At 45.7% G+C, this 12,231-nt stretch overlaps 1 protein-coding gene across 1 annotated transcript in view; it reads left to right on the top strand.

Annotated features, from left to right (window-relative positions):
• The window catches only part of LOC124622003 (trans-1,2-dihydrobenzene-1,2-diol dehydrogenase-like), a 119,693-nt gene that overhangs the window by 76,434 nt on the left and 31,028 nt on the right, over positions 1–12,231 (top strand). Inside the window, exon 4 of the mRNA XM_047147553.1 lies at positions 3,039–3,288. Coding sequence (XP_047003509.1) covers positions 3,039–3,288 — 250 coding nt within the window. The remainder of the gene's footprint in view (positions 1–3,038; positions 3,289–12,231) is intronic.

Below are 12,231 nucleotides of genomic sequence, written 5' to 3'. Positions count from 1 at the left end.
GATACCCCTCCGTTGTGGTTGCACCTACGGTACGGCTATCTGTATCGCTGAGGCACGCAAGCCTCCCCACCAACGGCAAGGTCAATGGTTCATGTTGTTTATGACAACATATTTTGACCATCTTTTTCCAAAGTTGTTCGCCAGCACGCTATTGTCTTTTATGAGAACAGTAACTTATTGTGTTAAGAATGTTTTGTGAGCAACAAAACCAGTTGGCAATACAAGTAAATACTGCTGAATATCTGGTTTTTATTTGCAAATGCGAAATTGTTCTACCAAAAAAAGTCATGCACTAATGCATTACCAGAGAGGCTGATTATGGTTTGTACACAAAAATCCCCTAGAACTGAATGTGATGATACCATGGGTAAGGTACTGAACACCTCTTGATAGATCTGGGTTAAAATTTGTATACAAACAGCTAAATTTATTGTTCCCAAAGGTCACTTGAAGGAGAATGTTGGTATGATTTCTTTGGAAAGAACACTGACAGTGTCAGTACGCTGCTGCTTTCATGTCCAATTCATGTTATGTTCCATCTCATGACATTGTTATTGATGCAGTGTACTACGTCTTCCTTTCTCAGGTGAGGAGAGACATATGGGAACAAGATGACGGGAAGATCAATGGTAAAACATTTGCATCAGATGACATTTGAAAACTAAATGCTCCCTCTGGCAGTTCTGAGTAAGAGGTGATAGAAGGAGTGAATGAGATTACAAATGGAGACAAGGCAAGACTTAAATCAGGAAAGGGAACATACTTACATAAATGTGAAAGACAGAAAACACAAGCTTTGATTATGGAAGAGGAGAGTCACAGCCCACATGGTTATGCATGGATGAGGAGGAAGAGGGAGGGGGAAAAAAGAGTAGAAATAGACAACACTGTAAGGGTAAAAAATGTAAATAGCAGGAACCCCCCACAATTTACAGAAGTTATTCTCTCATATGCAAAATTCTGAAACAATGGTGCTAGACGAAAGACAGCAAATTAACAGTGCAGTGTGACAGAGAACAATTTCCTCATTTGTGTTGCAGAGCATGCATCTACCTTTAATATTCACAGGTTCATTGTATCATTCCTTTAATAATGATATCTCTCACTGCAATTATTTCTCGAGATGATAAGATTTTGGAGCGATTTTGCATACATATACACTGCCCATCAAAGAAAAGTGAAGCACCCAGAAGGGGAGGAGGCAATGAAACTTCATGGGTTGAGGGGATGCGTGAAAGAATAGAGTACCCCCTCTGTTCGGGACGCATGCTGTGATTCAGTTGGGAAGGGCTCATAAAGTCATATTCTTTCCTCAGGCAAGCTGGCCAACAATTGTTATAAGTGATCCATGATATCTGGGATACTGGCACTGAGAGTTGACATCCATGCTGGTCTGACCCATGTTCTATCAGAGATAGATCTCTGAATCTTGCTGGCCACTGGAGTACTTCAATGTCATGCAGACAGACTGTAGCAGCACGCGTCATGAGTGGATGAGCATGGCACAACGATGCTGTCACAGGAGAGGCAACACACGAGGACACAGGATGCCTGTGACACTTTGTGCCATCAATGTTGTTTCAGTTACTACCAGCTGTGACAAGAAGTCATAGTAAATGGCTTCCCACACTGTGACACCGGGAGTATCACTGCTGTACCTCTGCAAAACATTACAAGAATAGGATCTCTCCCCTGATTGCCACCATACTCATGATGATGGTCATCAAGGATATGCAAAACAGCGATTCATCCCTGAATGCAATGTGACACCATCAACCAGCAGTTCGTGCTTTCCAGTCACGGCACTATTCCATACTCAGCTGTTAAATGTAAATGTCATATGACTAGGGCCTCCTGTCTGATAGACCATTCACTGGGTGCAAGTCTTCTGATTTGACGCCACTTCTGCGACTTGCGCGTCGATGGGGATGAAATGATGATGATTAGGACAACACTACACCCAGTCCCTGAGTGGAGAAAATCTCCGACTCAGCTAGGAATCAAACCCGGGCCCTTAGGATTGACATTCTGTCGTGCTGACCACTCAGCTACCGGTTGCAGACACTCAGCTGTTTGTGTTGTGGGCTTAACGACAGCCTACGCATGTGATGGTAATGCGCTAGTCTGGCTGAGGCTAGTATCTGACTAGTGGTATAGGATGACACAAAATGTTGCAGAGAATCCACTCCATGGTCTTGGATGGCAGGCACAGATGTGAAGCAATTAAGATGTTCTTGGTGCACAATATGATGAGGGTTTAGATGTGGTCAACCAGAACCTTGACAAGGAACAGACCTCCTTAATGTTCCCATGCAGCTGAACATCAGGCCATAAATTTGGATATCACACAATTTTACCAGCCAGCCAACTGGAGACCGGCGGTGTGGACCATTTCCAACATTGTCAGGTGCTCATAACATTCTCACGCGAGCACACAGCATGTGTGTCCTTCACAGTGATCACTCAACATCTGATACTGTTTATGCCACTTATATGCCCAACCAGTCTGGTAACAACACTAATGCACTCCAGTGGCCATTCTACTTCTCATAGAGAACTGCAGCTCTTAATCATTTGCACATCTGTCGATGATGTGTATATATACAAAGTCGCATTGATATCTAACTGTGCCTTCTGAGAAATCACCTTTTTTTGGCAGGTAGTGTCTATATTTCTTGTCTATTGCTCCTGGTGATTAAATGCTTGTAAAAGTCCAATAGTCATTGAATTTCTCCCTAGTGCTTTATGTGTGCACCTGCCATCTGTGCTGTAACTGCTTCTGTTTTGGCTGTTGGTTAATGGATGCTAATCTCCTGCCTGATTTGAGTGTTAAATATCACTTTCTGCATTTGATCAGTAAATAAAACAATAGATGCATTAGAAACAGACATTTAAAATGTAGCTTATAAGTCTTTAAACATCAGCTGCAATAGTAATTTCTGCTCTTGGAGTTGTTTTTACTTACTATATTTTGAAATAATTTAAGTCACTTCTGTCACTAAGTATTTAACTGATTGATAATTAATTCTTGTTCTCAGACTGCGAGAATTTGGGGGTGGCAGCATCCTTGACCTGGGAGTTTATTGTCTGCAGTTTGCTTTATTCATATTTGGACCTGTGCATCCGAAAGAGATTGTAGCTGCAGGGGAGTTAAATGAAAATGGATGTGACAGGAACATGGCCTGTGTTTTAAAATATGAAGGTGGTAAAACTGCAGTTCTTAGTTCAAATGCTCGTGTAACTCTTCCAAATGAAGCTTACATAGTTGGGACCAAAGGCAGTATAAAAGTAAGTACTTTTATTATAGTGTAAAAAATAACTTTTTTTTTAAGTGAAGCAGTTTCCATGGGTCAATCATTTGTATCACTACACACCTGAAGCTGTGAATCGCAAAGTATTGAAGTACTTGTTATTGATAACCCTATTATACAACAATATTGTGAAAAGCAACTCTCTCTCTCTCTCTCTCTCTCTCTCTCTCTCTCTCTCTCTCTCTCTCTCTCTCTCTTTCTTTTGTGTGTGTGTGTGTGTGTGTGTGTGTGTGTGTGGTGGGAGGGGGGTGGGGGGGCAACTGAACAAAATGTAAAAATAATTGTTTACCTTCAAATGAAACTTAAATTTGTTATTTGATTCAATGTGTAATTCATGCAGCTACAGCATCAGATGTCTGAGTTATAAGCTACATTACCATAAACTGCCTCTGTAATTATAGTCTGTAAATGAAAAGAGCAAAAGGAGAGAAATGTTAATTACAGAAAAGAATAATGAAGCATGGGACATGAGTGTTGGCAATAATAAATTTACTGGGAAAAGCAGTTTACTATTTTCCCCCTTATGTTCAGTATACAGATCTACAATTTTCCAATACCGAAGGAAACATAATTTTACTATGAATGTTTTTCTATTCTTTTTTACATTGACTGCACTCACAAATATCCACCTTTTTATTTAAGTGTTCTACTTACTTAGCAGTATAAATAATAGTAATAATAATTTTATTATTTATTATTATTATTTCTTTCTTGTCTCGGATGTTATGTCTGGTCAAAAATGGAAGGTGACGCGGACCTTGATCAAGCGTGACTTCCTTTTAACTGTACGGTATATGTTACATTGCATTTAGGAACTTTCGGGTAATTGAACAAGTGTCAATAATTACAGATTTCTGTAGTTGTATATATAAGTTTGGATGTAGCTGTATTGCATTGATGTACTGGTGGATATTGTGTGGTATGACTCCTGTAGTTGATAGTATAATTGGTATAATGTCAACTTTATCCTGATGCCACATGTCCTTGACTTCCTCAGCCAGTTGGATGTATTTTTCAATTTTTTCTCCTGTTTTCTTTTGTATATTTGTTGTATTGGGTATGGATATTTCGATTAGTTGTGTTAATTTCTTCTTTTTATTGGTGAGTATGATGTCAGGTTTGTTATGTGGTGTTGTTTTATCTGTTATAATGGTTCTGTTCCAGTATAATTTGTATTCATCGTTCTCCAGTACATTTTGTGGTGCATACTTGTATGTGGGAACATGTTGTTTTATAAGTTTATGTTGTAAGGCAAGCTGTTGATGTATAATTTTTGCTACATTGTCATGTCTTCTGGGGTATTCTGTATTTGCTAGTATTGTACATCCGCTTGTGATGTGATCTACTGTTTCTATTTGTTGTTTGCAAAGTCTGCATTTATCTGGTGTGGTATTGGGATCTTTAATAATATGCTTGCTGTAATATCTGGTGTTTATTGTTTGATCCTGTATTGCAATCATGAATCCTTCTGTCTCACTGTATATATTGCCTTTTCTTAGCCATGTGTTGGATGCGTGTTGATCGATGTGTGGCTGTGTTAGATGATACGGGTGCTTGCCATGTAGTGTTTTCTTTTTCCAATTTACTTTCTTCGTATCTGTTGATGTTATGTGATCTAAAGGGTTGTAGAAGTGGTTATGAAATTGCAGTGGTGTAGTCGATGTATTTATATGAGTAATTGCTTTGTGTATTTCGCTAGTTTCTGCTCGTTCTATAAAGAATTTTCTTAAATTGTCTACCTGTCCATAATGTAGGTTTTTTATGTCGACAAATCCCCTTCCGCCTTCCTTTCTGCTTGATGTGAATCTTTCAGTTGCTGAATGTGTGTGATGTATTCTATATTTGTGGCATTGTGATCGTGTAAGAGTATTGAGTGCTTCTAGGTCTGTGTTACTCCATTTCACTACTCCAAATGAGTAGGTCAATATTGGTATAGCATAAGTATTTATAGCTTTTGTCTTGTTTCTTGCTGTCAGTTCTGTTTTCAGTATTTTTGTTAGTCTTTGTCTATATTTTTCTTTTAGTTCTTCTTTAATATTCATATTATCTATTCCTAATTTTTGTCTGTATCCTAGATGTTTATAGGCATCTGTTTTTTCCATCGCTTCTATGCAGTCGCTGTGGTTATCCAATATGTAATCTTCATGTTTAGTGTGTTTTCCCTTGACTATGCTATATTTCTTACATTTGTCTGTTCCAAAAGCCATATTTATATCATTGCTGAATACTTCTGTTATCTTTAGTAATTGGTTGAGTTGTTGATTTGTTGCTGCCAGTAGTTTTAGATCATCCATGTATAGCACATGTGTGATTTTGTGTGGGCATGTTCCAGTAATATTGTATCCATAATTTGTATTATTTAGCATGTTGGATAGTGGGTTCAGAGCAAGGCAGAACCAGAAAGGACTTAATGAGTCTCCTTGGTATATTCCACGCTTAATCTGTATTGGCTGTGATGTGATATTATTTGAATTTGTTTGGATATTAAGTGTGGTTTTCCAATTTTTCATTACTATGTTTAGGAACTGTATCAATTTAGGATCTACTTTGTATATTTCCAATATTTGTAGTAACCATGAGTGGGGTACACTATCAAAAGCTTTTTGGTAATCAATGTATGCATAGTGTAGTGACCTTTGTTTAGTTTTAGCTTGATATGTCACCTCTGCATCTATTATCAGTTGCTCTTTACATCCTCGTGCTCCTTTGCAACAGCCTTTTTATTCTTCATTTATAATTTTGTTCTGTGTTGTATGTGTCATTAATTTCTGTTTAATGACTGAAGTTAATATTTTGTATATTGTTGGTAGGCATGTTATGGGGCGATATTTAGCTGGGTTCGCTGTGTCTGCTTGATCTTTAGGTTTCAGATATGTTATTCCGTGTGTAAGTGTATCAGGGAATGTGTATGGGTCTGCAATGTAACTGTTAAATAATTTAGTTAGATGTGAATGTGTTGAGGTGAATTTCTTTAGCCAGAAATTTGCTATTTTATCTTTTCCAGGGGCTTTCCAATTGTGAGTAGAATTGATTGCTTGGGTAACTTCATGTTGCAAAATTATCACTTCAGGCATTTGTGGTATCATCTTGTATGTATCTGTTTCTGCTTGTATCCACCGTGCATGCCTGTTATGTTGTACCGGGTTTGACCATATGTTGGCTCCAGAAGTGTTCCATGTCTGTTATGTTTGGTGGATTGTCTATTTTAATGTGTGTGTTATCTATTGTCTGGTAAAATTTCTTTTGGTTTGTGTTGAATGTTTGGTTTTGTTTCCTTCTATTTTCACTTTTTTTGTATCTTCTAAGTCGTTTGGCCAATGCTTGTAATTTCTGCTTCTTTTCATCTAATTGCTCTATCACTTCTTGTTGTGAGATTTTACCTAACCTTCTTCGTTTTTTTTTCTGACATTTCATTTCTTATAAATTGTGTTAGCTGTCCGATGTCTCTTCTCAGTTTTTCTATTCTGATCTGTAGCCTGTGTTGCCATGCTGGTTTTGTGGGTTTCTTCTGTGTGTTGGTTGGTTCTGATCTCTGCCTAGTGTGTATATTTAGTGTAGTGAGTGCTCCTATACAAACCAGTAGTTGTAACTCTTCCATAGTTGTGTTTTCATTTATTTTGTTGTGTATGATTGTGTTGATAGTTTTTATTGTTGTTTCGACTTGTGGGTTATTTGGCGGTCTATGCAAGAATGGTCTAATGTCTGTATTTGTGTCTTTGTATTCTATATATGTCAGCTGAAATTTTTCTTCTATATCTAACATGTGTGTCACTTCGTGTTCTATTTGTGCTTGTTCTGGTGGCTGTCTTAAGATTTCATTTTCCTCTGACTGTTTAATTGATGCGTGTTGTTCTTTGTTTGTTTGCTCTGGGATGTTTGAGTCCATTACTGTATTTTCTTCTTCTTCTGATTGCACATTATTTTGTTCCAGTATTTGTTGTACTTGTTGTTTGATGTTTTCTAATTCTGACTGGGGTATCCTGTTATTTTTTATTATTACACGGATCTGATCCCCCCTGCGGGTTCGGGGGTAAGAATAGGCCCGCGGTATTCCTGCCTGTCGTAAGAGGCGACTAAAAGGAGTCTCAAACGTTTCGGCCTTCTGTGATGGTCCCCTCTTGGGTTCGACCTCCTTTTTTCTTCCAAATTTCCGTCGTCAGTGCGTGCCATTTGGGGAAGGACACCTTACGTGGTGTTTTTGTATTGGTCCATCATGCTCCACCATCTTGCATGTTACCTCTTGTCGTGTGGGGGGGACTACGCCCAACATCTTCTGGGTTGTCTCCTTCTCGCCTTGTGCGCACTGTTCTTCTTAGCGCCTACGACAACTGTGGACCCTTTAAACACCTAAAATCCAGCACGGTAGCCAGTCCGTTGTGGTGGGGTCGTCATGTACCCTCTTGGTGGTAGCCCCCTGACCACGCAGGGATCGCACTACAGATGCCAGAGCTGTTTCCTCCCCATGCATGCCAAGGAGTATGTGCCCATCTTGTCTGGGGCACGGGGACTCCGGGCAACGGGATATCGGCCAGGTACCCGTTGCTTTGGCTGGGTGGCGCCCTTGGGGAGAGCCCTCGTTCGGAGTAGGTGGCATCTGGGCGGATGTGGCGCAATGAAGCGCAATAAATCACACCAAGCTGGTGGTCGCACGGCCACCAGCGTCTCTAAGTGAGGTAGAGTCGACTTCGATTCTGCGCAATATGACCCTCAGACGTTCCCCTCGTTGGCTGCGCCATGGGAGGGATGCCGATCTAGTGCCAAGCGGGAGCCTTATGTACCACAATACCTTGTCTGCAGCAGGACTGATGGTGACTCCTTTCTTCCGACGAAGCCTATGTTTTTTGTGGAACACCTGGAGGATAAGTTTGGGGAAGTGGCAGGGTTGTCAAAAATGAGGAATGGGTCGATCCTCCTCAAGACGTCCTCCCCAGCCCAGTCACGAGCGTTGCTCTTGTGTGATAAGCTGGGTGACGTCCCTGTTACCGTCACTCCCCACAGTAGCTTAAATATGGTCCAGGGGATTATTTACCATCGTGACCTCTTGTTACAATCCGATGACGAGCTGAGAGCCGACTTGGAACGACGTGGTGTGCATTTTGTCCGTCGTGTCCATCGAGGACCCAAGACAAACAGGGTGGCCACCGGTGCCTTTATCTTGGCCTTCGAGGGTGATGTCTTGCCCGAGAAGGTCAAGGTAATGGTTTACCGTTGCGACGTGAAGCCATACGTCCCTCCCCCGATGCGGTGCTTCCAGTGCTGGAAGTTTGGGCATATGTCCTCCCGTTGCCCATCCAGCGCTACATGTCGAGATTGCGGACGCCCCTCTCATCCCGATTCTCCATGTGCGCCCCCGCCTGTATGTGTCAACTGTGGGGAGCACCATTCTCCATGCTCGCCGGATTGCCCCGTTCTTCATAAGGAGCGGAAGATAATGGAATTTAAGACCCTGGACCGGCTTACTTATCGAGAGGCTAAACAGAAATATGAAAGGTTGTATCCTGCTTCCCTTCATACATCTTATGCTGCAGCCACGTTATCGTCGCCCACGCGAGCGGCGGTTGTCGCTTCATCTGTGCCGCCTTCAGTGGGCCCTCGGGGCCATGTATCTCTGTCTGCCCCCCTCGTGCCTGGGGGCAAGCCTTCCTCTCTTGCCTCCTTAGCAGTTGGGGGCAAACCCTCTTCTGTCGCTCCCCCCAAGCTTACTTCGGGAGTGACATCTGCTCCACAACTGGGAGGCTCGATTCCTCCCAATCCTTCTCCGGCGGCGTTGCCTCCGCCGGTTCCTCTCTCGCGGAAGGGGTCCCTCGGGGCTCTCCCTTCCTCCGTTTCTTCTCCTTCCCAGCCAGATGTCAGCCAGTGGCTGAAGGTTCCGCCACCTGCTGGTCGTAGGGCTTCTGCGTCGTCGTCAGCCTCCGACGCTCCTTCAGAGAAGCTCTCCCAGCCCTCTCACCCTAAGGGCCGACGTGAGAAGAAGGAACGGAATGTGTCCAAGAAGAAGGAAGTTCCGGCGGTTTCAGCACCGCCTGCTGTACATAGTCCTGGCTCCGGGGATGAGGTGGAGATCCTCGCCTCTGCCGCGGATCTCGACCTCACGGAACCCTTGGGGGCCTCTCCTATGGACTCAGCTGACTCTCCGCCAGTGGCGGCAGTTGGCTCTGAAGCGCTGTCTGCCTCTTAGTCGCATTCACGTCCTCCCAGTCCCTTCCTGCTTCCATTCTTCAATGGAACTGCGGCAGTTATTTCCGCCACCTGCCTGAGCTCCAGATGCTTCTGAGTGATTCCCCCGTTCTCTGCATTGCTCTGCAGGAAACTTGGTTTCCTGCACTGCGGACCCCCGCCCTTCGCGGTTATCGGGGATACTATAAGAACCGTGCTGCCTGTCATCGAGCGTCAGGTGGGGTTTGCCTCTTTGTTCACCACTCTGTCTGTAGTTCGCCCGTACCCCTTCAGACGCCTTTAGAGGCAGTTGCTGCCAGGGTTGAGCTCTCGCCGGCTATTACTGTTTGCTCTGTTTACATTCCTCCGGATGGGGAGCTCCCCCGACATCTCTTGGCTGCGCTGCTGGCTCAACTCCCGCCACCATTGCTGCTTCTGGGCGATTTCAATGCCCACAACCCTCTATGGGGTGGGACTGTCTCAGATGACCGTGGTCGGGCCGTGGAGCATTTGTTGGCTCAGCTCGACCTTAGCCTCTTGAACACCGGTGCTCCCACGCATTTCAGTGTGGCCCATGGCTCGTTCTCGGCCATAGATCTCTCTATTTGCAGCCCTGGACTTGTCCCATCCCTCCACTGGAGAGTGCATCCTGACCTGTGTGGTAGTGACAATTTTCCCATCTATTTGTCACTGCCCCAGTGTCATTCTTCTGGGCGCCTGCCCCGCTGGGCTCTCCACAGGGCTGACTGGCCGGCTTTTACTTCCGCTGCCACCATTGAGTCTCCCCCACAGGGTGACATTGACGAGGTGGTCCGTGTTTTAACCACGTCCATCATTTCAGCGGCTGAGGCTTCCATCCCCCGTTCTTCTGGCCTCCCTCGGAGGAAGGCTGTCCCCTGGTGGTCGCCGGAGATTGCTGAGGCTATTCGCGACCGTAAGCGGGCTCTCCAGCGTCATAGGCGGCACCCGTCTCTGGAGACCCTCATCGCCTTTAAGAGGCACCGTGCCTTCGCCCGTCGTCTTATTGCACGGCGTAAGCAGGAGTGCTGGGAGAGGTACGTCTCCTCCCTGGGCTCCCGTGTCTCGTCCTCGCACATGTGGTCCCGGATCCGGAGGATTTATGGCTCCCAGACCCCTATGGGTGTCTCTGGGCTCTCCTTGGACGGCGCTGTCTGCACGGACGCTGCCACCATTGCTGAACGGCTAGCCGCGCACTTTGCTCAGAGCTCTGCGACTGCATCCTATCTCCCCGCCTTTCGCTCTCTAAAGGAGCGAGCCGAGCGGACGCCGTTCTCATTCCACACGCGTCGCTCTGAAACATACAGTGCTCCTTTCAGCGAGAGGGAATTCCTCGCTGCCCTCGCCGATTGCCCTGATACAGCACCAGGCCCAGACTGCATCCACACGCAGATGCTGAAGCATCTCTCCAGGGACTGCCAGAGACACCTTCTCGCGATATTTAATCGCATTTGGAGCGAAGGCATGTTCCCGTCGCAATGGCGAGAGGGTGTTATTGTCCCCATCTTGAAGCCTGGTGCGGACCCACTGGCGGTGGACAGCTATCGTCCCATTACCCTCACCAACGTTTTGTGCAAATTGCTCGAACGTATGGTGGGGCAGCGTTTGTGTTGGGTCCTTGAGTCACGCAGTCTCCTCGCTCCATCCCAGGGTGGCTTCCGTCGGGGCCGGTCTGCAGTGGACAATTTGGTGCGGCTGGAATCTGCTGTCCGTACGGCTTTTGCCCGACGTCAGCATCTCGTTGCTGTATTTTTCGATCTGCGGAAGGTGTATGACACCACATGGAGGCATCACATCCTCGCCACGTTGTATGGGTGAGGTCTTCGTGGTCGGCTCCCAGCTTTTCTTCAAACCTTTCTATTGCACCGCTCTTTCCGGGTGCAAGTCGGTGCCGCCTCTAGTTCTTCTTATACACAGGAAAATGGGGTGCCGCAGGGCTCAGTGTTGAGTGTGTCCTTATTTCTAGTGGCCATTAATGGTCTGGCTGCAGCAGTGGGGTCGTCGGTGTCTCCTTCTTTGTATGCCGACGACTTCTGCATCTCATTTAGCTCCACGACTACGGGAGTCACCGAACGCAGGCTGCAGGTAGCCGTTCGGAAGGCAGCATCATGGGCTCTGACTCACGGTTTTCAGTTCTCTGCAGCCAAGACTCGAGTTATGCACTTCTGCAGGCGTCGGACGGTCCACCCTCATCCTGAACTTTACCTCGACGGCCACCTGCTTGACGTGATCGACACTTGCCGCTTCTTGGGACTCGTGTTTGATGCCCGGCTCACATGGGTTCCTCATATTACTCAGCTGAAGCAAAAATGCTGGCGGCACCTCAACGCCCTCCGCTGCCTTAGCCACACGTCTTGGGGTGCGGATCGCTGCACGCTGCTGCGATTGTACAGAGCCCTTGTGCAGTCTCGGCTTGATTATGGGAGCCTGGCCTATGGGTCTGCATCACCCTCGGTGTTGAAGTTGTTAGACCCCATACACCACTGTGGGGTCCGGCTTGCAACTGGCGCTTTTCGTACGAGCCCTGTGGATAGTCTACTGGTGGAGGCCGGGGTTCCCCCGCTGCGGATTCGCCGCCATCGACTGCTCGCCGACTATGCTGTCCACGTGCATTGCTCGCCAGGCCATCCCAATCGTCGCCTGCTTTTCCCTGCCATGGTCCTCCATCTGCCCGAACGGCGACCTAGGTCTGGGCTTTCCGTCGCTGTCCGCGTTCAGTCCCTGCTGTCGGAATTGGGTTCATTCC

Source organism: Schistocerca americana, chromosome 7 (genome assembly GCF_021461395.2).
Source record: "Schistocerca americana isolate TAMUIC-IGC-003095 chromosome 7, iqSchAmer2.1, whole genome shotgun sequence".
NCBI lineage: Eukaryota > Metazoa > Arthropoda > Insecta > Orthoptera > Acrididae > Schistocerca > Schistocerca americana.
Note: the sequence above shows the minus strand (reverse complement) of the source record. Positions and strands in the feature narration are given on the sequence as shown.